The sequence below is a fragment of the Rhyacophila brunnea genome, unplaced genomic scaffold, assembly GCF_057557595.1.
Source record: "Rhyacophila brunnea isolate RB1 unplaced genomic scaffold, BYU_Rbru_1.0 scaffold_24, whole genome shotgun sequence".
Lineage (NCBI taxonomy): Eukaryota > Metazoa > Arthropoda > Insecta > Trichoptera > Rhyacophilidae > Rhyacophila > Rhyacophila brunnea.
Genome location: NW_028232904.1, coordinates 14,271,343 through 14,293,599, shown reverse-complemented (window position 1 = coordinate 14,293,599; position 22,257 = coordinate 14,271,343). Strand labels below are relative to the sequence as shown.

Genomic DNA, 22,257 nt, shown 5'->3' with positions numbered 1-22,257 from the left:
TCTAGTTTATCACAAGCTTTGTTTTGTTACGCCAAAGAAGTATAACTTCTAACGCGCCTACATAAGTGCACACACCGATTTTTTTATATTTATTATATACTGGGATGGATTAAGAGTTTATAACATTAGTCAGAGTCACCACAATATTTTTTTTGCCAAGTGGCCCAACAATTTAGGGCGGGTCTTAACCTCCTTCAAGCACTTCTTCCATCACCCCCTATCCTAGGCCAGTATCCTTCAGGTGTCTGCGCCGGCCGCTCTACTATCTTTGTTGCCACCGTCCAACCACCGGAGTCAGGGCCTGTCAATCGACGTCTGGTCTGGTATCCAGGATTCCCCTCGGCGGTTGAGCACTGTCTATTCTTGCTACATGGACTGCCTATCAGAGCCTACCAAATTTAACAAATACGGAGATACATTCTTCTTGAAAGAGGTTGTTGAGTGTAGTAATGCCAAATACGCCATTCTTCTCTTTCTAATATGGGCTGACATATCCTGCGTAGGGTCTAGGACGATTTGGCACCGGACAACTGGAAGACGGAATTCGTAATATTCGAATATTCCTAGGTCATGGGCTTTAAATCCTGAAGCAGACCCCCAAGCCAGGATCTTTGGCGGTTCCTCTACATATTGCTAGGATTAAAGGTAGTATGACGGTTTACAGTAGCATTTTTCAAATGGTGTTCCAGGCAAAATTAAGGGTATTCATTGTATTTTTGAATAAATCCACATGAAGTAGTCGAGTATCGACACAATAATAAAAAATTGCATTGCACATCTTTACTACATGTTTTAAAATGTTAAAACACCTCAAGTAAAATAGCGCCACAGGTGAATTTTTTTTACTGTTAGAAACAATTTTTATGTGTGTTTATCTCACTTACCTGGTAGACCGTCACGCCGAAAGCGTAGGTATGTTTTTATCATTGAAACAACATTATAAAAAACAAGTATATATTACAGCAGTGATCGCCAAACTGGCGCTCGCGAGCTATCGGTAGCTCCTATTTGATCATATTTATAAATTTGCCTCTCAAGTTTTATTATTGGACTCCGAAATGGAATAAAGGCATTGTTTTGTTCTACCTACTAATGTGAATCAACGTTTTCCACTATGAAGGTGGTTAAAAGTATTACCCAAAAGGAAAGGGTGGTGTGAATCGAAAAAGTTTGAAAACCACTGCATTGATGAGTTTGATAAAATTTACCACATAACATATTTATAAGATATAAATGTGAAAGCCAGTCGTCATGGACCAAGGTTTTGAAGCCAGATACGGTTTATTACTTGTCTTTAGATATTACCAATATTAAATGCACGTTTCGTTTACGTGACAAACTTTAATGCATATTATTGTGGTATTGACGTACATTCTGAAAATAACACATTTTTGTACGTGCTTAAGCTTATTCCATATTTTTCCACAATCGAGAATTATACCTTATTACAGCCTCACCCATAAAACAATTCACTTCCCATTTTTGTGTTTCTTGGAACGCACTATTAAATGATAGTTGAGAGAAAGCAATAAAAATAACAAATGTAAATAAAAAAAAATCATTTTATTTGTTTAAGAAATCAAATTTATTAATATTATCCGGTTACAGTTTTAAGAAAGAATAAAATTTATTCAGCTAGGTAAATTTTGAGATTATTCACAGATAACATATTTATTTGTTTTATATCATGTCGACGAAGTTTTACAGAATGATGCTGTCTGTCTTGTTGACTATTGGGTCTATACATTATTTAAAATGGGACACCATATTCCGCGAAGGGTTTTGGTGAGTTGTGGCTCAGTGGTGCGTACGAGAAGTGATTAGGTGGTCCATATTCGACGGTTGGCTGATGCACACGACCGCTATTGGTGGCCAAGTCGGGATGGGAGAATGTCTGTGGGAGAGGTGGTGATGGAAGCAGAGCTTTCGGTATCGACGCTGGTGCAGAATGAACTGGAGCAGCGTAAGATATATAAGAAGGTCCAAGAGAAGTGAAAGATGGAGCCGACGAGTATGTTTGCGTCCGATGGGTCGTGGGCTGGCTTTGGGTAATCATAACCCACCGGTGGCTCTGCCAACACGAATGATGCCAATACGAGAAACCCGAACGGCAAGAAGTAACAACATTCTCTCAGGTGGGCAAATCACTTAATGAAGAGCCGAGAACAAGTCTTTGATGCAGTTAAAAACGGTACAGCGTTATCCATTTTAGTACTGGTACTCATGGCCGCAGTTGGAATCGAAACCGGAATGGGAGAATAGTCCTGTGTTGGGAGTGGTGGTGGCGGTTGAGCTTGGCGCTGGTGCAGAAAGTTAGCCCCTGGGAAACGAAAGATGGCCCAGATGAAATAGATGAAGCTATTGAGTACGTTTGCAGAACTGGGAAAAATGTAACGGCAGTGAAAGACGGTCCGAAGGAAAACAATGGTTAGGCTGATAATGATATGTAAGGAGAGGGTGATAGCGAGTAGGTATTAGGTGTGTTGGTCAATTCGCGAAAGTCAGTACTTTAATCAAAGGTCAATCACGTCGGTGTAAGGATTCTCTGGTGCCGGCGGTAAAGTCTGTGGTACGTATGCCGGGCCATTATTAGTTAATACCACTGTTTCACCACGATTGTCGGTACTGTAGGAAGGTCCGGAAATAAAACCAGGTGGAAGTGCGCCGAAATTGTGAGTGGGCAACACGGGTACTGAACGAACTGGTCTATGCGATACGTCGAAGCTTTTGGAAGTTTCCGGCCCACCGAATTCTTCTACCGATGGTCCTTCTACGGCCAATCCGTCCGATGGCGTATGGGGTGACTTTGGGAATGGTTCTGCCAACACGAATGAAGCCAATACGAGGAACGCGAACTGCAAGAAGTAACAACATTGTTAGTCAAGTGGGAAAATCACTCAATGAATATCTAGCAGAGGACAAGGCTTTGATGCAGGTAAAAATGAAAGGTTCATTTAAAAAAAAATATCTGTACCCAATATAAAAATAATTTATTATAGATTGTTTGTGCAGGGTTCGTAGAGAGGACGCCTACCACGCTTACTACTTGGGTAACGCGTCTGGTCGCTTTCACTGCGGAGCCTCGTGCTTTCCGGGTACATTTCTCACGGTCTAAACACTACGCATTGATTCTAGCGATAAAAGACCTACCCAAAAACTACCGGTGGGATACTCATTGATCTTCTAGCCAATTAATAAACAATATTTTATAATACTAGATGAAAAGCCCATCGAATGATGAATGTATGAAACAATATCTAAATTCATGTTAATTATTTGAAACATGCTACGAGTAGTATCTATAATAATCGTGGCATTATTTTCATTGACAAGAACCCCTTTTGTGGTAGCCAAGAGTAACATGCGACCCTTCGCCATATTGGATAAATAGTCATTTTTATTTGTCAGGAAACACACTAAAAATAATTATAAAATATAATTCTACACGTGAATTATCATTTTATTATATCAATCATATCACATGCAATTGCATCGGATAGCCACATATTATATCCTTTCAACGCAGACGGCACAACTGTTGTGCCCTCATTATTTGGCCATTAGATATAATAAAATGTCAATAGGTATTCTTTAAGTATAATAGGTTTTTTTTACTATTAGAGAAAATTTGTGGTGTTTGTCTCACTTAACTGGTCGACTCCCCTGAGCTTGCGGCCACAGCCTAGAGCCTTATGATAAGTAGAGCAAGTTTGTACGTGTTCTCAAAAAATAGGTTATAGTCCATTTAAAAAAAATTGGTATTTACTTGAGAAAAATCAATTTTTAAGTACTTATTGTATTTCATATTATTTTCCGTCGTGACACTCTTGGACTACACTTCCATTTTCGTGTAGATAATATTATTATCGTGGCTGATTTCTTGGTCAATAAGGCTTTCCATTTAAAAAATAACACTCTAACTAACGAAAACAATTGCATACGACAGTTCATAAACAAGGATTAGTCAACTTTGAAAAAATATTATTGGAAGAGATACGAATATAGACGTGTTTGGCGACAAAATAATATACCAATCGTTGCCTGACACAAACAGCAGTGTATAAACTCACACACTTCGAAAATTTAGGATCGTGTCTCATGTAAAATTAAAATCATGTAGCGATTGCCTCTATAAAGTTAGTACCTAATCCCTTCATTATTTATTTATTTCTACAATAATTCATAATTAATAAAGCTATCCAACTATCCAAATGGTCAGAATGTCTTCTAAAATATTCCAATAAATTATTTTTATGCTTCCAAAATGTTCCCCGGTATTTTAAAGAACCACCACAACATAATTAATATGCACGTGTAAATGTTTTTCATAGCGTAATGCAAATTACACGAATTATATTCAAAATCATGTTTTTTAAATTGTAACTGCACAAAAGTCCAGTGCGTATTTTTCAAATTTAGAAAATGTAAAATTAAATGTTGGTACATATTATATTATATACCAAATAATATATCAATGTGACACCCCGGAAGTCCGGGTAGGGAGGGGAGTCGGGGCCGCACAGCCCGATCCGACCTCCGCGCTCAACTCTCCGGTCACCTGTCGTTAATGACGCCCTGGTAGCGTGCCGTTGGTCGGTACGTGTGAGTCCCACGACCAGCTTCCACCCTTCGACTAATTCAGTGATGTTCATCGTTCAGGGCGGTCAATCAAAGATGGGTTTTGGGTTGGTAGAGCAGGTTCAGTGTAAGGTTACGTCTTGACAGTTGGGTAAAGATGCAGGATTGACAGTTGATGAGGGTGGACATTCACAATGAAACACACGTTGTTCGTAGCACATAGTTTTATTTTTAACAGTTAAGGTTCACAAAAAAAAGGTTACTCGCTATTCAATTCACACAGATACACGATATCAATACACAGGACACAATTATTAAGTTTTACACAGGTTATAATTTTGCAACAGCCCTAAATTTGTTGATGATGGGCGCCGTAGGCTGCGGCAATTAAAAATTTAAGGGTCTATGAATCACTTGGTTCGTAACACTAGCGAATTCCTACAACGTACGTCGGACGTAGCACACGAACTCTAAAATTATTTTACAATTCAGCGAAAATTATCACTAGGAGGGGTGCGCGGGATACCATGTCCATCACGGATCGAAAGCCCTCGGCTGACTGCCTGTTAGATTGGATACCTACCACGCGCCGCCTTCACCAAGGTATTTCCCAGAGAGGATTAAGTTAACCCGACCAAATTCTTATGCGCCCGCAGCGATCGACTTCGCATTCGGCAGGGGTATAAAATGCTGGGCTGGCTTTAGTCTTTCACGAGATTTTACTTAGCGGATCACAAACAAATAAATAAATAAAAAAAATAATACCTAGTACAGTTAAAAATATTTATCAGAAGAACACTTCCGCAAGGAAATTCTGCAATACATAATTCGAGATACTGGTCAACATAGGTACCTACATAAATTTAATTATACTTTCACATAGCAATTTTGCGTAACACGGTTGGACAGGGAAAAAAAATACCATCTGCTATGGAGTCCACCACAGATATTACTCCCCGGCAAACAACAAGTCGACAGAATCTGTGATCGGGAATAGACTTAATTCCCGACGGTCATCGTGTTCAATTTCACTTTTCACCAACAGTGTTACTTCTTCTTCTTCTTTCACCCTGTCACGTCCCAACATTGGGGCATAGGGCAAGCACAAGTTGGCGCCACTTCCCTCGGTCCATCGCTAACTCCTGTGCCTCCCGCCATGTCAGACCTGCAGCACGTAGGTCGCTTTTGTAGCATCGCTGCAGGGTGAGGGAGGGCCGGCCACGGCGACGGAACCCTTGAGGCTGTGCCACAAGGGTACGAAGTGCTGCACTATTTGGCGGCATCCGGAATACTATACTAATTTTGAAATACCTACAATAATAATTATCATTACTATAATTGATACAGAAGGGCCGTCGGCTTCAGTTGGAAGTTATTAAAATTAACATCTGTAATCAACAACGAAAATTCACGGAAAGAATTTAATCTATAATAATCATTAAATTATTAGTTAGTTGCAAAATATATCAAAACCAAATGTAAATAAAAACAATACCTCCCACGGGGGCAACATAATAAAACAATTCACTCGTAAAGTTTTGCACCCCTTGGTTACACCTGGCGTTTCTTTACCTGCGCTTCCCCAGGTATATTATTTAAAAATAACTTGCTTTCTCTTGCCTTAATAATGACCCAAGGTTTACCTAAGTATGGTTAAAAAAAAATTTAAAGATTAAAAATTACATTTCCGCGCCGTTGAAACTTTATACCTACCCAACTTACCCCTTTCGCGTTACGGTATCATTTTAAAAACAAAAAATATTTCTCTAGGTATCCTTTAGATACGTACTTCTTATGTTTCGTTTTGTTAATTGAGGCGTAGAGTTACAAAACCCGCTCTAGAGACTTTTTTGAGTTTTGAGTAAATGACGAAAAACTGTTTTGGGCATATCATGATGATTTAAGTGTAATTTTAGATGTTAAATTTCTTCCTTTACATACGGAAAAGTATATTAAAATGTCAAATCTAATGTATAAGCTGTATTTATTCAAATACATGCAGTTTAATTATCCCAAGAGCGGTCTTTGTCAGTCTCTACCTGACAGAGCGGCGTTCGACGCGGAATTTTTTTAAAAAGAGCGGAGTTTGTCGCACAGTGGTACATTGTCGACAGGAGACGATAGTTTTGTAGCGGTCCGTATTTATTTTAATTATGTACTTAATATATTTTCGAATTTACTTTGTCTAGAAAATATTTTGTAGCCATTCTTACCTAATGGCAGCTGTATATTGTACTCACATATTTAGCTGTTATATTGGTATGTAATATTTTAAAAAAATAGTGGTATTTACTTGTCTTGAAAATATATTTTTTTTTATTTAAAAAAAATAGTTATTTAGTTGAATAGTGCCTACTTTTTACTATGTCAAATTGCCTTTGTGAAACTTTTTAATTTTAATATGTTAATGTCATTTACTTATTTTTATTCTATAATAAACAAAAAAAAACCATTATCAAAAAATGTTTCTTATTCTGGAGACAATTAGTTATTACCTACATACCATGCAAATTATTTGTTTAATATGTAACTAATCTTTTATAATAATGTAAGTGCTCTAATAATTCTTAATAATTTTAATATTAATGACCATATTTTGAAACAGAAAGATATTTTTAAACCCTTAAAAGGTAATTATAAGATAATTTGAAATAACAATAACATATTTTTTAATAATGTCAGTAGCATAGATAAAAAAAACCCCAGCGGAATTAAGTACCGGCCTTTACCTAACTAATCCCTGTATTACCTGTGTCCCCAAATTCCATGAATTCGTGAAGTATGAGCTTACTTCGTATTACGTATTACGTCGTATATTCTGTTGTTCCTGCTACTTTTTAAATACAAATAATAGTAAACGTGGAATTTCTGAATTGTATTGCAAAAACGTATTATAAAAGTAACGCTATTTCTACAAAATAGCACAGCATTGTTAACTATGTGTCGTTATTACAACTAAACTAATCTACAAATTAATAAACATATTTGTATTAAAATTCATTATCGTTCATATTAACGAATTATACAATTTTATGACGAAAAAAACTAGTTCCGTGGAGTTAATGATAAGGAATGTCATTTATTATCAAGGGAGATGAACAAAACTAACCTAACGTAACATAACATAACCTACTAAATCTATCATTTGTATAGTACAAATTATCAAACAAAAAGCATTTCCCCGACAGAAAATAGTTTTCCTTTAATTATATTTTTGACACAAACTAAATAATCATAAAAACGTGTAAGAACCTTATGATATTTTATTATATCACACAGAATATTAAATATAAATGACAAAAAAAATACACGTAAAACTAGAAAATAATATGAGCCACCACTGGGTTATTCATAACAATACAGCAAAATATAGTCAATTTTTAAATACGTTTCTTGGCGTAACAGGCTACATTTCCAAGCAGCTGGATTCTTCAAACGCTTCCTTGATTGTTCTTGTTGAGATTCCGTCATACTAACTATTGAAACATTCATTATTAAAAGTAAAACATAGTAAAATAATTGAAGCAAAATTATGACGCACACGAGAAAACGGTTTGACGGTTTGTATGGAGATTAAAGGATTCGTGAATAGTCATTATTTAAATCGCGGCGTCTGATTGGCCGGTTACGCAGAGAGGGTTTTACCAGAAATAATTTATTTTCAGAGCGGGTTTAGTCGGTCCCCTCGATATTTATTTTGATTTTTTGAAGAAACAGAGAGGGATTTAAAACTCTCACCTAGAATAGAATATAGGTCTTACGAAAGAGCTCCTGCGTACATTCATAACTTTTTTTTTTGAAAAATCGCCCAGAGCGGATTTTGTAACTCTACGCCTCAATTAATAAAAGTACAGAGCACTTTATCTGATGGAGCGGCGATAGATGGATACTTGGCTTAGCGGACTATATAAAAAAAACATGAATGTGGCATCTATATCTTCGCTCGTACTCTACCCTAAAGGGGTCCTCCATACACGTAGAAACGTGGAGGTATCAAATGTATAACGTTGGCATGCAAATTTTGAACAGAAATAAAAGGGTCAGTGCGTAGTTAGAGGCGACAAAAATTAATGACAACCGAATAGTTTTTTTATTTATTCATTCCTTGCTGCTACTAGTTAAAGTTCATTGTATAGTTCAATTTATCCGGACATCCCTGGGTATGATGTCTGCCAACATAATACAATACTTCCAGACACTTCAATTCAATGAGCTAATTGATGCTCTAACGCAATGCTTGATTTTGTGGTTGTTTTTTTTACAGGACATAACATAATTTAAACTGCTCTTTCTTTCTTGCGGTAAGTCGGATATGACTACTTGCTGAACGTCGAATCACTAATCGATACTTTTCAGTTACAAGTATTAGAGACTTTTAGGAGACTTAATTTTCTAATTGAAGACAGTTTTATATTAATCCATAGAATTCGGTTTTAGCCATGCGAATTTTGTCTAATACAGACTTTAATATCTACTTAGATAATATATAATAACACACAATATATTATAAGTTTTTGAGTTTAATGTAATTTAGTAGGTAATACACAATGATAATTTATCATTCAATAAGAAATCGACTCAGATATTTCCGTTTAGAATAAAAAAAATAATTATTCTCCTCACAAATGGTTATTTGCATAACGCGTTTTTAAAGATTTTTTAAATCTCAAGAATTGTAATAGAAAAATGTTTTTGGGTTTTGTTTCCATGTAGAATTAAGATATATTATAATATATAACCCAAAGCTACAGAACGGTGGCTAAAAGCAATTACTATCGAGTACCACAAACGTTTCTTCAATTAGAAATTGTGCAAGGATATATTAGACGTGAATCATTTGGGGGCTCACAGTAATACTAATAACAGATCAAGTCCTTCAGTATATATAGATTTTAACATATTATATATAATACTAGCTGAAGTACCCAGCTTCGCACAGGGTTGCTTCGTGGTTATATTTATCTTAGATATTTAAAAAATAATAAGAGGTAATTATTTTTTTAATATTAAAATATCTGTGTTATACAATACGGCAATATAAAAATAATTCTAATAGGAATAAAGGTCAAACAAAAGACCACTAAATTAAAATCGAATCCAAAATATGCAAACGTTGTTAATGTTATTAATATGTAGTAAAAAAAAAAAACAAAATTGCATAGATCAAACAAACAATAAACGTTGTATTTTATATAATACTAATTTAGAAACCTGCGCAGGTGTGCGCACAACAACTGACAAAAGTTTCATCGCAATCGGATGAATGTTATAGGAACGCATACGAATAAAAGAAGAAGATGATTTTCTAATTTAGAAATCTTCGTGGGCATGCGCACGACAACTCACCAAATTTTCATTGCGAATAGAAGAAGATAAAATAGAAGAAGAAGGAGATGGTTATTCTAATTCAGAAACCTTTGCGGGTTTTGGCTCAATTATTGACGAAAGTTTTATTGCAATCGGATGAATGGAATAGAAACGCATACGAATATAAGAATATAAAATAAAAGAAGAAAATGGTTGTACTAATTCAGAAACCTTTGCGGGTGTAAGCACAACAACTGACGTAGGTTTCATCGCAATCGGATGATTAGTGTAGGAACCATACGAATAAAAGAAGATATAATAATGAAGAAGAAGAAGATGGTTGTACTAATTCAGAAACCTTCGCAGATGTTGGCACAACCACTAACGAAAGTTTCATCGCAATCGGAAGAATGGTATAGAGACCACACAAATAAAAGAAGATAGAATGATAAAGAAGAAGAAGAAGAAGAAGATAGTTGTACTTATTCAGAAACTTTTGCGGGTGTTACCACAACAACTGACGAAGGTTTCATCGCAATCAGATGGATGGTATAGGAACCATACGAATAAAAGAAGATATAATGAGGAAGAAGAAGAAGATGGTTGTACTAATTCAGAAACCTTCGCAGATGTTGGCAGAACTACTAACGAAAGTTTCATCGCAATCGGAAGAATGGTATAGGGACCATACAAATAAAAGAAGATATAATGATAAAGAAGAAGAAGAAGAATAAGATAGTTGTACTATTTCAGAAACCTTTGCAGGTGTTGGCATAACCACTAACGAAAGTTTCATCGCAATCGGATGAATGGTATAGGGACCATACAAATAAAGGAAAATATAATGATGAAGAAGAAGAAGAAGAAAGAGATGGTTATACCTATTCAGAAACCTTTGCGGGTGTTACCACAACAACTGAAGAAGGTTTCATCGCAATCGGATGAATGGTACAGGAATGATACGAATAAAAGAAGATATAATGAAGAAGGAGTAGAAAAAGATGGTTTTTATAATTTAGAAACATTTGCGGGTGTGTGTACAATAACTGACGAAAGTTTCATCCCAATCGGATGAATGGTATAGGAACCATACGAATAATAGAAAATAGAATGATGAAGAAGACGAAGAATAAGATGATGATTTTTCTAATTCAGAAACCTTTGCGGGTGTGCATACAACCACTTACCAAAATTTCATCGCAATCGGATGAATGGTATAGGAACGCATACGGGACAGACAGAAAGACAGACAGACAAACAGGCATACAGAAACACAGACATTCATTTTTATATATACGATATAGCCTATACTCTTCACGGAAGTGCAAGCAATAAGTTAACAAAGTTTTATCGCAATCGGATGAACGGTATGGTAGTGCATTCAATACGAACAAACAAACAAACAAATATTAATTTTTATATATTAGATGTATGTATCCATATTTAAATTTAAGTTTATTAGGTAATTTTGAGTATTTTAATATACTTATAGTTGAAATAAAAAGTTATTTCGGACATTATTCGTGTAAACAAGTTAGGTTAAGTTTGATTCAAGTTTTTCTGATGTTCAATTTAGAAATAATAAATTAGAAATTCATACAATATATAAATAAATTATATTATGTGCTATCAATAGATTTCACAACCACGTAGAAATCATATATATATATATATATATTAATTGGAGATGATTTATAATTATACTGAATCCCCCAATTTGAAGATAAACTGTTTTGTTAACACACCAAAAACTATTGATTGATTAATAATCATTGTATAAAACACTTGATTCCCTATTGAAATTTAATATTTCAGATTGAATACCAATTCCAAATAGTTAATACTTTCATGATAGATTTTATTATATTCGATAGTAAAATTAATAACTATGAAAAGTTGCACTGTTTTTTATAGTAAAAGAATACATTTCACGATTTTCCGTCAAATCGATAATGTTGCTAACACATGAAAATTTTTGATTCGTAGAATAATATTTATTATTATAGATTTGCCACTTACGAATATTGTAGACGCCATTTTACTGTTGCTTGTTAAGCTGTGACGGGTCGACTGAAGTATTGTGACGAACCCTCAGGCTTTTATATGAAAAAACGCCTTCCATCTTGCTCCGTGGTGACTGGTAAAACCGTCCGTCTGCCGATGGTAAAAGTGGCTACAGGGGAAACGAACCGAGGCGTCGCGAGAAAGAAAATTCGACAGCTTTCATCCGACAATAGTATCAGACAAATATAAACTAAACAATATTGATGCATTTAGATATTATGTATACATTGTTTCTACTTATAACAAACATGATCTAATTTAGATTGGTGGATCCAGCATTCCAAAGAAGCTGATATTATTTGGATTACCAGGAGGAAAAATTGAGAGAAAATGTGGCGAGAGACGCCAGAAGCTGACTGATAATCGTTGAGTGACGGATTGAAGAAGCCATGGCTTTCGTAAACAGATACAATACAAATGCATTTTTATGGCAGTGAAAATATAGCAACTGAGAAGTGGGAGGTGCTTGAAGAAGCCTGTATCCAGCAGTGGATTGACTCCGCCTAATACTGAGACTTGTTGATGGCGTGTACATTTTCGAGTGCTTAAAGTCAGACAACGTTATCTACAAAAAAGTGTTTTTTTTTTTTTTGAGATAACGTTATTTTACATTTACGGCTACATGATAGTCAAACAACGTTATGTCAATCTTTTTTAATTTCTTATTAAATCGTCAGTAAAGTTTAACGCTAATTACATAAATTACCCTGTTTTCATATTTAAACTATCCCTATAAATTTTAATATCATCATAAGTAAGATTAATGTACAATACACAATAAATTATAAAATATTAACATTAGGTTTTAAATAAACATTTCCCTTGTTGAGTTACAAGAATCTAAAATAACGGTTTTTGGCTCTCCTGTAAAGTTACACTTTTGTAGATAGTGTTGTTTGACACTAAGGCATAAAGCCCATTGACGCAGCGAGTGCGGCGCTCGCGCAAAATTTCTACAAGTGGCGCGTAAATCATCAAAAATACAACGTAATCAAATACGCCAGCGCCCACTGGACTTAACGATGCCTTGCGCCCCGCCTGCCGCATGAGTCACCGTTTTTCGCTTCTCGGCGATACGATTTAATGAAAATACAAAGAAGTCCATTCATTGAACAGGGCTACCAAAATTACGCTGCTCGTGGCGTCGTCGTTCGACGGGCGAAAAGCAATTATTTAATTACAGAGAAGTCATTGTTCCGTGTCCTATATTTCGCTGCTTGAATAATGTCGTCGTAAATATTAATGACAAGCCCCGAAATAATATAATATTTTTATTGCTTTGTTACGAGAGACACTGTAAAAATAATTATTTTATGCTGCTTGGGCCGCTTATTACATAAATGAAGGGTAATGCGCAGGAAGAGACGTGTGATTATGGTTATTAATAAACACTGCATTCGCCGACTTCGCCCGCTCGACGCGTTCTATGAGCACTATCACTAAGACCTCGTTTTGTTCCGTTGCATTTGATTTGGAGTGTCCATCTGGATAGAACTATTTTTCATCTATATAATAAACCTATTATGATTTATCAAGATATATTCAATATAGCTTGCCCTTTCTTCAATGCAACTGGATTACGGTATTCTAGAAGTTCGCTAAATAACATTTGCACGGCTGTATCGTGTCCAGAAATTTGTACGTTTGCAATTATCACACACCACAGCACACATTGCGATGTTATATCGGGAATTGATGGATAGTTTTAAGATAAAATTCATCTTTAAATAAAATACGAAATAAAAATTACAGGTGCAAAATTTGATAGATTAATGTTCTTATTGAATCTGATAAGACTGAAACATTACTGCCTCTAAGCGCGTAATTTTTTTTATCTCAATGCTATACGGCCATCCCATTCCGGTACGACATATCACGGTGACATGTGATACGGTAAAATGTAATACGTACAATTTACATTACATTGATTGGATTGCATACAGAGGAATCTTAGGAAGGATTAGGAATCGAGGGCATCCGTTGTTTGTTCTCCCAAGGTGCAGAACTAACTTGCCATTAGTGATGCCAATTGGGAGGGCAATAACCATGTTAAATGAAATCACTTCGGATATTGATATATTCCACTTACGTGAGGGTGAATTTAGATGGACGTTGTTTTATAAGTTTTTAAGATAGGGTCTATCGATTGTTCACCCTGTGTGCTTCCATCTACTTTTATTTTTGTTGCTTTATTTTATTTCTTTTCTTTTTTTGTTTCTTATTTTATTACTTATTCTATTATTAAGTCACATCTCTCTGTATTTTTATTTTAACAATTGTTAACACTTATTTTATGTCATGTCATGAACGCTTTGAATTTGTAATTTGTTATGTTCATTATATGTAAAATAAATAAATTTGATTTGTATGCTGACATAACATAAAATTTGGAGGCACGTCGCTGTGTCCACATGCTACACCACAGGAGTGAACATGTATGGATAATGTTCCTTATTTATTTAACGATTTGCTTAGTAAATGCTAATGTGTGTGCTTAAAATAGTTATCACTTTGTTGACGTCTTCTGACGGGTTATATTATTATTCGATAAGTATTACAAAAAATCGACTTTGTCAACTCTGAACGGTTCATTAAAACAGATACACATGACGTGAGCTATTATTTTTTTGTGAAATACAATATATATAATGTATACCACTTTTTGACTGCATAATATGAGGAACGAATATTAATTATTTCAACGAAATCATTTTCAATAAAATTATCTAATGATAGGTATTTTGTATGCAACCACAGCCTAGTAATCGCTAAAAAACAGTAGGTACAATTTGCAGCGGATATAGCAGAATATTTGAGATACACAAGCATATAATTTTCGTGGAAATTGAAGTTACTCGGTCATTCCATTATATAGGTAAGATGTAGATAGCCCAAAAAATCGAGATTGTTCTTTGAAAATACCAGGCGAAATACACAAAATATCTACTCATACCATATCTTTATATGAAATTGTTTTGTTTGTCGTGTTAAAATATATATAATCATTAATATCATTGGCTCTACGATCCAATGTCGATCTGACCCACATGAGAAACTTTTACCATAAACAACTTGTTAACAGCAAAAGAACGACGAAGAACCGTTCAATCAAACTAATACAATTTTTTTACTTATTACAATTAGGTACCAATTTTAAAGTTGACAACTACATTAATTAGATCATTTCTGAATATTTTCGCAGAATCAAAAGCAGTTCGAAAGCAACTCCAGCTGTCAACATAAATATTTTTTTATCTTTTTGTAATATTGCCATGTAATATATCATATTGACAATGTACCTGCACTATATTTAGTATTACTATATTTATTATTGCATATATAGACATATAAGATATAAAGTGTCTCGTATTAATATCATTTATATGTAAATTGTACGTATTACATTTCACCGTAGCACAGTTCGCCGTGAGCTTTATTATCGGAAAGAGATGACCGCATACTATACGGTCATCTCTATAGCACCTAGATTTAAAAAAATACACGTTGTTCGTGGAGAATTGCAGACAATAGTGTCCCAATTTTATTAGATCCTAACCTCACCGACCCTAACTTAACCTAATCTACCAAATAATCCAGTAAGTATATCGGTTATTTTCAAAAATGCCGCTGGCTTCATATAAACAGGTAAACAGACAAGTCTCTCAGTAGGTACTATACGACCCAAAGAGCTTGGACAGTCTTTAATATACGACCATATATTTCCGATACACCATTTCACGGTGACGTGTAATACGGCAAACTACATACGTACAAATTTCCGGACACGATTAATATCATTGGTAATTCATTGGAGAAGTAATCAGCTCAAGAAATCATCACATACTGATAGAGTAATATCTAGAAAGCTTCCTGAATAATGACAGGTCTCGAATTCGTAAATCAATACAACTTAACTATAATATATGTAAAATAAATAAAATAAGAATAATTATTAAATGTGACATGTTATACTATAATATATACATTGAAAACGACCCAGATATTCAAAACAGGATGCAGGAGCTTGGAAATAAATGTTGCAATCAGTGACGTCCCGTGGGGGTAGGCAGATTGAGCGTCGCTTGAGGGCGGCAAACGAGGAGAATCATTGGGTATATATAGAAACAACTGTACCTAAGCTTAGTAATAACGGAAAATTTACATTAAAAAGTTCAACTCACTGTTTGGACAATTAGGTACTATACAAGTTTTAATATGACTATAATTTTTGTTGACTTCGCGATGTCTAGTTTACTTTCGTTGTCCTTGGACGTCACGTCCTTAGTCCTTAACAGCAATGGCACGTGCAGATTTGCGAATTATATATGAAAAAGGTATAGGTAACATTATTAGGTAGGTCGGTAATAAGTACATACTTACTTAATTTTGTGTAAAATGTTTGCCAGTCACTCGCGAGTTTTGGAAGTTGCCAGGTGTATTTTTAAATGTATCTGAAACCGTGGAATCGCAATATTGTCTATTGAAGCAGAGATTGTTTTTTAGAGATTTATTTTTGGGGAATATATATTCGCACAATTGAATATACTGTTTTCACAAAGCGCTGACAACATTTAAAAAGATGTTCGTCACATCGGAAATGGATGATATTCACAAATCAACTACAACAATCAAATGATCGATTTGCACTAAGGAAAAAGTAGTCTTCACGTATCAATATACTATTGTAACCCAATTAATCGTAAAAGAATATAAACACTATGAAAATTGGGTTTAATGATTTTAAACAATATTTTGGCAAAACATAAGTATGTATTAGGTACCTACTTTCAGATTCAAATAATACTATAAATACCTATTTAAAAAGTGACGTTAATTAAAACTTAGGTAATTGTGCCGCAGATGCCGTCGTGAGCTTTTATGATTTTTTTTACGAAAACAGTTTATTCCATGTAGACAATTATGATAAATACCTTTTTCTGTCGGCGCATAGGCTTTTCGATCCAATAATTGTTAATTTAAAATGCTCATAGATTTTGATACTTACTTCATTATCACAAACTGAGATTATATTAGGTAATATCAGGTTGGGGTAGGTTAGGTTAGGTTAGGTTAGGTCAGGTCAGGTTAGGTTAGGTTAAGTTATATTAGGTTAGGTTACGTTAGAATAGGTTAGGTTAGATTAGGCTTAGTTCAAAAAAGATACTTATACAATCTCATGACGGCATCTGCGCCACATTTACCAGAATTTATATCGATGAACCGAAAAAGATAAGTATGCCTAGGTGGTGTTATTTGGTTGTAGATTTACTCAAATAATATATATACATATTTATATTACTGCGTTAAACATTAATTATATTGACACCTAAGCATCATTTTTGCGATTGCCTTCTAATAAAATTGTATTGTTACAATTATTATTAGTTTGACATTTGTGAATTTCTACCTTTTCTTTGTGCGATATATTATTTATCGTTGAAAACAATTTTACAAATGTGTTCAGTTGTCAAAATTGAGTGAATTTATATATACAATGAGTGATTTATGATTTTTGTTTTGTGAAACAAACTATTTTATGTGATTTCATCTATTTATTTGTGAAATCATTTAATATATGTGAAAACTATTTTCCAAATGTGAATTTTTTTTTTTGTGAATTTTGATTATTGCATTGTGCGATTAATTCCCACCCTTTGTTTTTGTGCAGGTCTTGATGCAAACCCTTTCCATCCTAGTGCTGCCGTGGACAAAAAATAAAATACATTTGAATGCGAGACGACTTGCAACATATTTAATCATTATAATCAGGAATATTTTGTTTACCTTAATTTTCAAATATAAAAACTCCATCTGCAATACCGATATTTAAAAACCGGTATCTCAGTATTTTTTGATACCGAAATACCCGTTTCAAAAATCAGACAATACTGATATATTCGACATTGAAAGTGAAAACAAAATCTATTAATTAACATTAAAGGTTAAACAGTAAGTATCTGAATTCACGGTTACATACTGTTTGTTTGTGTAATCAGTAGTAACGTCAGCCCCAGTGGAGAATATTTCATGATGAAATAGTTATTGTACACTATAATGGACTTACGCCCACGGTGGCCGCGCGGCTTACGCGTTGGACTATAACACCATGGGTCCCAGGTTCGAATCCTGAGTCTGGCAAGTACACAATGTGTTAATGATTTAGAAGAGGTCAGATGATGTTCCAGCTGCTCTCACAAAGCACTCGGTATTGGTGTAGAAATCTTTCCGGTAGGAGTATTGGAGGATGTATTCTGTGCTGACCAAATGTCGTTTATTCAGCGCGACTTTTGAGCTTTGGGAATCGATGTCTACGCCGTATCTTAGGGGTACATTGGTATGGCTGCGTTCTCAAGCTCGTGAGCGGACACGGCAACCCTCTGTAATCACAAAGAAACGTTACTGGGACATGAGGATGTTCCCAGAGAGTGTGACGTTCCGTACTCTAGTTGTACAATCTCAAGGGTTCCGTCACCCTGCAGCGGGGCTACAAATGCGATATACGCGCTGCAGGTAGCCAGCGCTTGAAATGCAAATTTTTACGAACCGGAGCGCCCGATAATTTTTCAAAAATATTAACACAGTTATCTAATTATAATGTATAGTTTATAAAAATAACTTTGTTAGATTTATGGTATCTAGCTCAAACAGTCAAAATATTTTTCGAAGAGACGGGGCGATAATTTTAGAGATGTCATGAATCGGAACGGCGCTGCGGTGCGTTCCGGTCCATTTCGAGCCCTGACTGATTGCAGGGAAGTGACGCGACCTTGTACATGCCATATCCCTATGCCCCAATACTGGGACGTAACAGGGTGAAGTAAGTAGGTAAGTAAGTCATTTTAATAGGGAGTTGTATGTATCTAGCCATATATTACGGGCATGGCCCCCACATCCTGAAGCGGGCCTTCAGGCCACGACATTTGACGGCCCCCCAACCTATCGCTGAGGTTAAGGGCAGTGTAATGTTCTGTGTTTTCCCAAATGATATTCCGCGGAATTCCGTTTTTTTTTTTAATGAAAATGAAAATAAAGGGTATTCCGTGTATTTTTTAGCGATTTTTGGTATTTTAAATAAATCAGCTTGAATAAATGTCGGCATTCATATTATTATATTATGAAGCACTGATCGCCACCCTTTTTTGTGATAGTCAAGTTACACGTGACCTTCATGTGACCCTTCGCCATGTTGGGTAAATAACCATTTTTATTAGTCAGGAAGCACATTAGGCCATAGCGATATATTTTTTTTAATAACTTGGAATTTTGTTTTTCGCTGGTACTGGCCAATGTCTCGTAAATTAATTGTTTGAACAATATAAGTATATTTATACAGATGTCGAAACACAAAAAAATTATTTTTGACAGTTTTTTTTATTAGTTTGATTAGCCTTGGGCGAAGGAAATTGAATAAGTAGTAGGTACCTTAATGTTTTCTCTTCAGGAATTTAAATTTTACAATCTTTTGGTACTATATTTACTTAAATATTATATAAATAGCACATTATTTATTTAATTTGTTTATCTTTCCTATAATATTTAACTTTCTAAGGGTAGTTAAAATATTGAGTAACATGGTCGTTGGCTCTCTCAATTTTTTAAGTTCCGGTTCTTTAAAAAATAAATATATTACGCAATTACCGTAAATGAATTGCTTAGCTACACTTAGTTTTACGTATTTTATGAATATATTTTATTTCAATTTAGTGTAGTATTTTTTTTTTGTAGTAGTAGGGATACATTGGTACGATCGCGTTACAAACACTCGAGTTCATGAGCGGACACAGCAACCTTCGGTGATTGAAGTAATAACGAAGAGACGCTTTACGTGGCTGGGACATGTGATTCAGATGCCGCCAGAGAGTGCGACACTTGCAGCGGTGCTACAAAAACGATCTACAGGTCTGGAATGGGGGGATCTGCAAGAGTTGGCGATAGATCAAGGGAAGTGGCGCAAACTTGTGCTTGCCCTATGCCCCAATGCTGGGTCGTGACAGGGTGAAAGAAGATAAGAAGATGTCTGTAGTATTTTTTATTGTAGTGGTAGTGGTACATTGGTACGACCGGGTTACAAACACTTGAGTTCGCGAGTGGACACAGGAGCTTTCGGTGATTGAGGTAATCACGAAGAAACACTTTACGTGACTGGGACATGTGTTCCGGATGTCCCATGTGCCCTCCCTCACCCTGCAGGTCTGGCATATGAGGAGGCGCGAGAGTTGGCGATGGACCGAGGGAAGTGACGCGAACTTATGCTTGCCATATGCCACAATGCTGGGGCGTGACAAGATGAAAGAAGAAGAAGAACAAGTTTTTTTTTTAAATTTATATCATATCCCAGTTGGAGTATATGCATTATTATGGACTCAATAACTTTGAGGTAATCAACCACATTAATAAAAAAGTGTAAAACATCATTCATTGTTAATCATTATATCTCCAACTATATTACTTCAGGAACAGCTGCGTATCTATTATTTAAACTAGACTGCTTTCGGCCGCTACGGTAGCTATTTAGGGTTGGTTTGTATCGTAGCATTAGCACTTAATGTAACAATTACAATATGTTAGCCGTCTAAACAGTCAAAACTGTCTATCTCGCTATAAAATTTAGCATAGCCAAGAGAGGTGTTGTTAAAACATAGCACTTATTGTAACAATCACAACTTACTTATTGTTACAATAAGTGCTTATACTTCGATACAAACCTACCCTAGATAGCTGCCGTAGCGGCCGAATGCAGTCTTGTGTATAGAATTGATGCGCTGGTCTATAATAATATTATACAATAATAGTGGTAAAACTACACGACCATGTTCGTTCGCGACTATCAGTTGACAACAAATGACAAAATAAATATTACTGGAAATAATGCAAACAAGGCTGATGACTAAAAACCAGCCATCCGGGGTTCTTTTTTTTTGGGGACGAACTGTAATATTGTAACAATTTTTAATTAAAAAATGCGTTAATAATAACCTAATAATAAATGAACCTATGTTTTTCAGAAAAATAAGTTTTAAGATGTGGTAGATACAATGAAATATGAAATAAATAATATTGATAAAGTTATAGTTATAGTACAAGAGACTTTATGGGTACCGAGGAATTTTCATTATATTATAGAAGCGCTGGTATTAGTATAGTATAGTATTTAGACAAATTATTGAAGAATACAGACACAGTAATTCATTAACTTTACTATTCAATGTGATATACGATGGAGAAAAAATAACAAGTATTTGAGAACTTACTACCAATAGATGCATGTAGTTACCTACATGCTTCCCAGTAGTTTTCAAATAAATCACATATAAATTAATGATCTGTCAGTATTTTATAGATTATGCCATTGTTTGTATTACTGTATTAGTATATTGGAATTTATCAATGACAATTCTAAACACAACAATATTATTATAATTGTCATATTTTCGAGCTAAGTCTGTAATAAGTTCCATAATCATAATATATTATGAATTTTGATCGTGTTGCGAATAATTGGCGTTGTATTTTCCGATATTTATACTGCATACCATATAATAATAATATGTATGTTTCTATGACATTTCTCAGTGACAGAATGATATTTAAAAGAAATGCATTTTAGTACCAAAGTCGGAAAGTGACATTTCTACGATATTTTCTCCAAGCTTACATAAATTAGAATATTAGCAAAAAATCGAGTTACCATTTCATAGAAATTAGTGTTTTTTTTTATAAAAACAAAATAACGCGTAGTCCAATTCTTCTACATGATTTCACAAAAATAGGCGAAATTGACCGCAGCTGTACGCAAACGACAAAATGGAGCTGCTTTCAGGTAACATAAAAATAATGGGAAGTACGTTATGTTCTTGGTTTGCTTATAAGAAACTACGATTGTCAAGTGTAGAGAAATATGGGATGAACTTGAACACGTGCTAAAGAATAAGTATGTCTGTATCATAATATGCACTCAAGTTTGTCACATAAACGTAACGCGCATTAAAATTTGGTATTATTTGAGGACATTCGGAGGGATTTGCATTTCTTGCATTTAATAGATTGCTTCTCATTGAGTCATATGGAAAAACTGCCGTCAACGTCTTAGACCAATTGTAAGTACAGTCATACAAACTAATCTAAAGAACGGTCAAGAATGGAACTACGGACTATCATATCGACGCCATTTTGAAAAAGTCATTCGAATGTCAGATTCTGTCCAGTTGCGTGTCGATTGGTTAGTTTTCAGCTGTGGCTCCCCCATTCTTTAGATAACTTTGTAGGTCTGTACAGACAGTTCATATGAAATTATTCTTTTTAATTTCC

At 34.9% G+C, this 22,257-nt stretch overlaps 1 protein-coding gene across 1 annotated transcript; it reads right to left on the bottom strand.

Moving 5' to 3' along the window:
* Positions 1-1,544: 1,544 nt before the first annotated feature.
* On the bottom strand, positions 1,545-11,957 carry LOC147069083 (uncharacterized). Its single transcript, XM_085951287.1, has 2 exons — positions 11,905-11,957; positions 1,545-2,855 (listed from the first exon to the last, which is right to left on the bottom strand). Exons 1-2 carry the CDS (start codon positions 11,920-11,922, stop codon positions 2,514-2,516), a joined length of 360 nt encoding a protein of 119 aa, XP_085807413.1. The 5' UTR covers positions 11,923-11,957; the 3' UTR covers positions 1,545-2,513.
* Between the last annotated feature and the right edge of the window lie 10,300 nt (positions 11,958-22,257).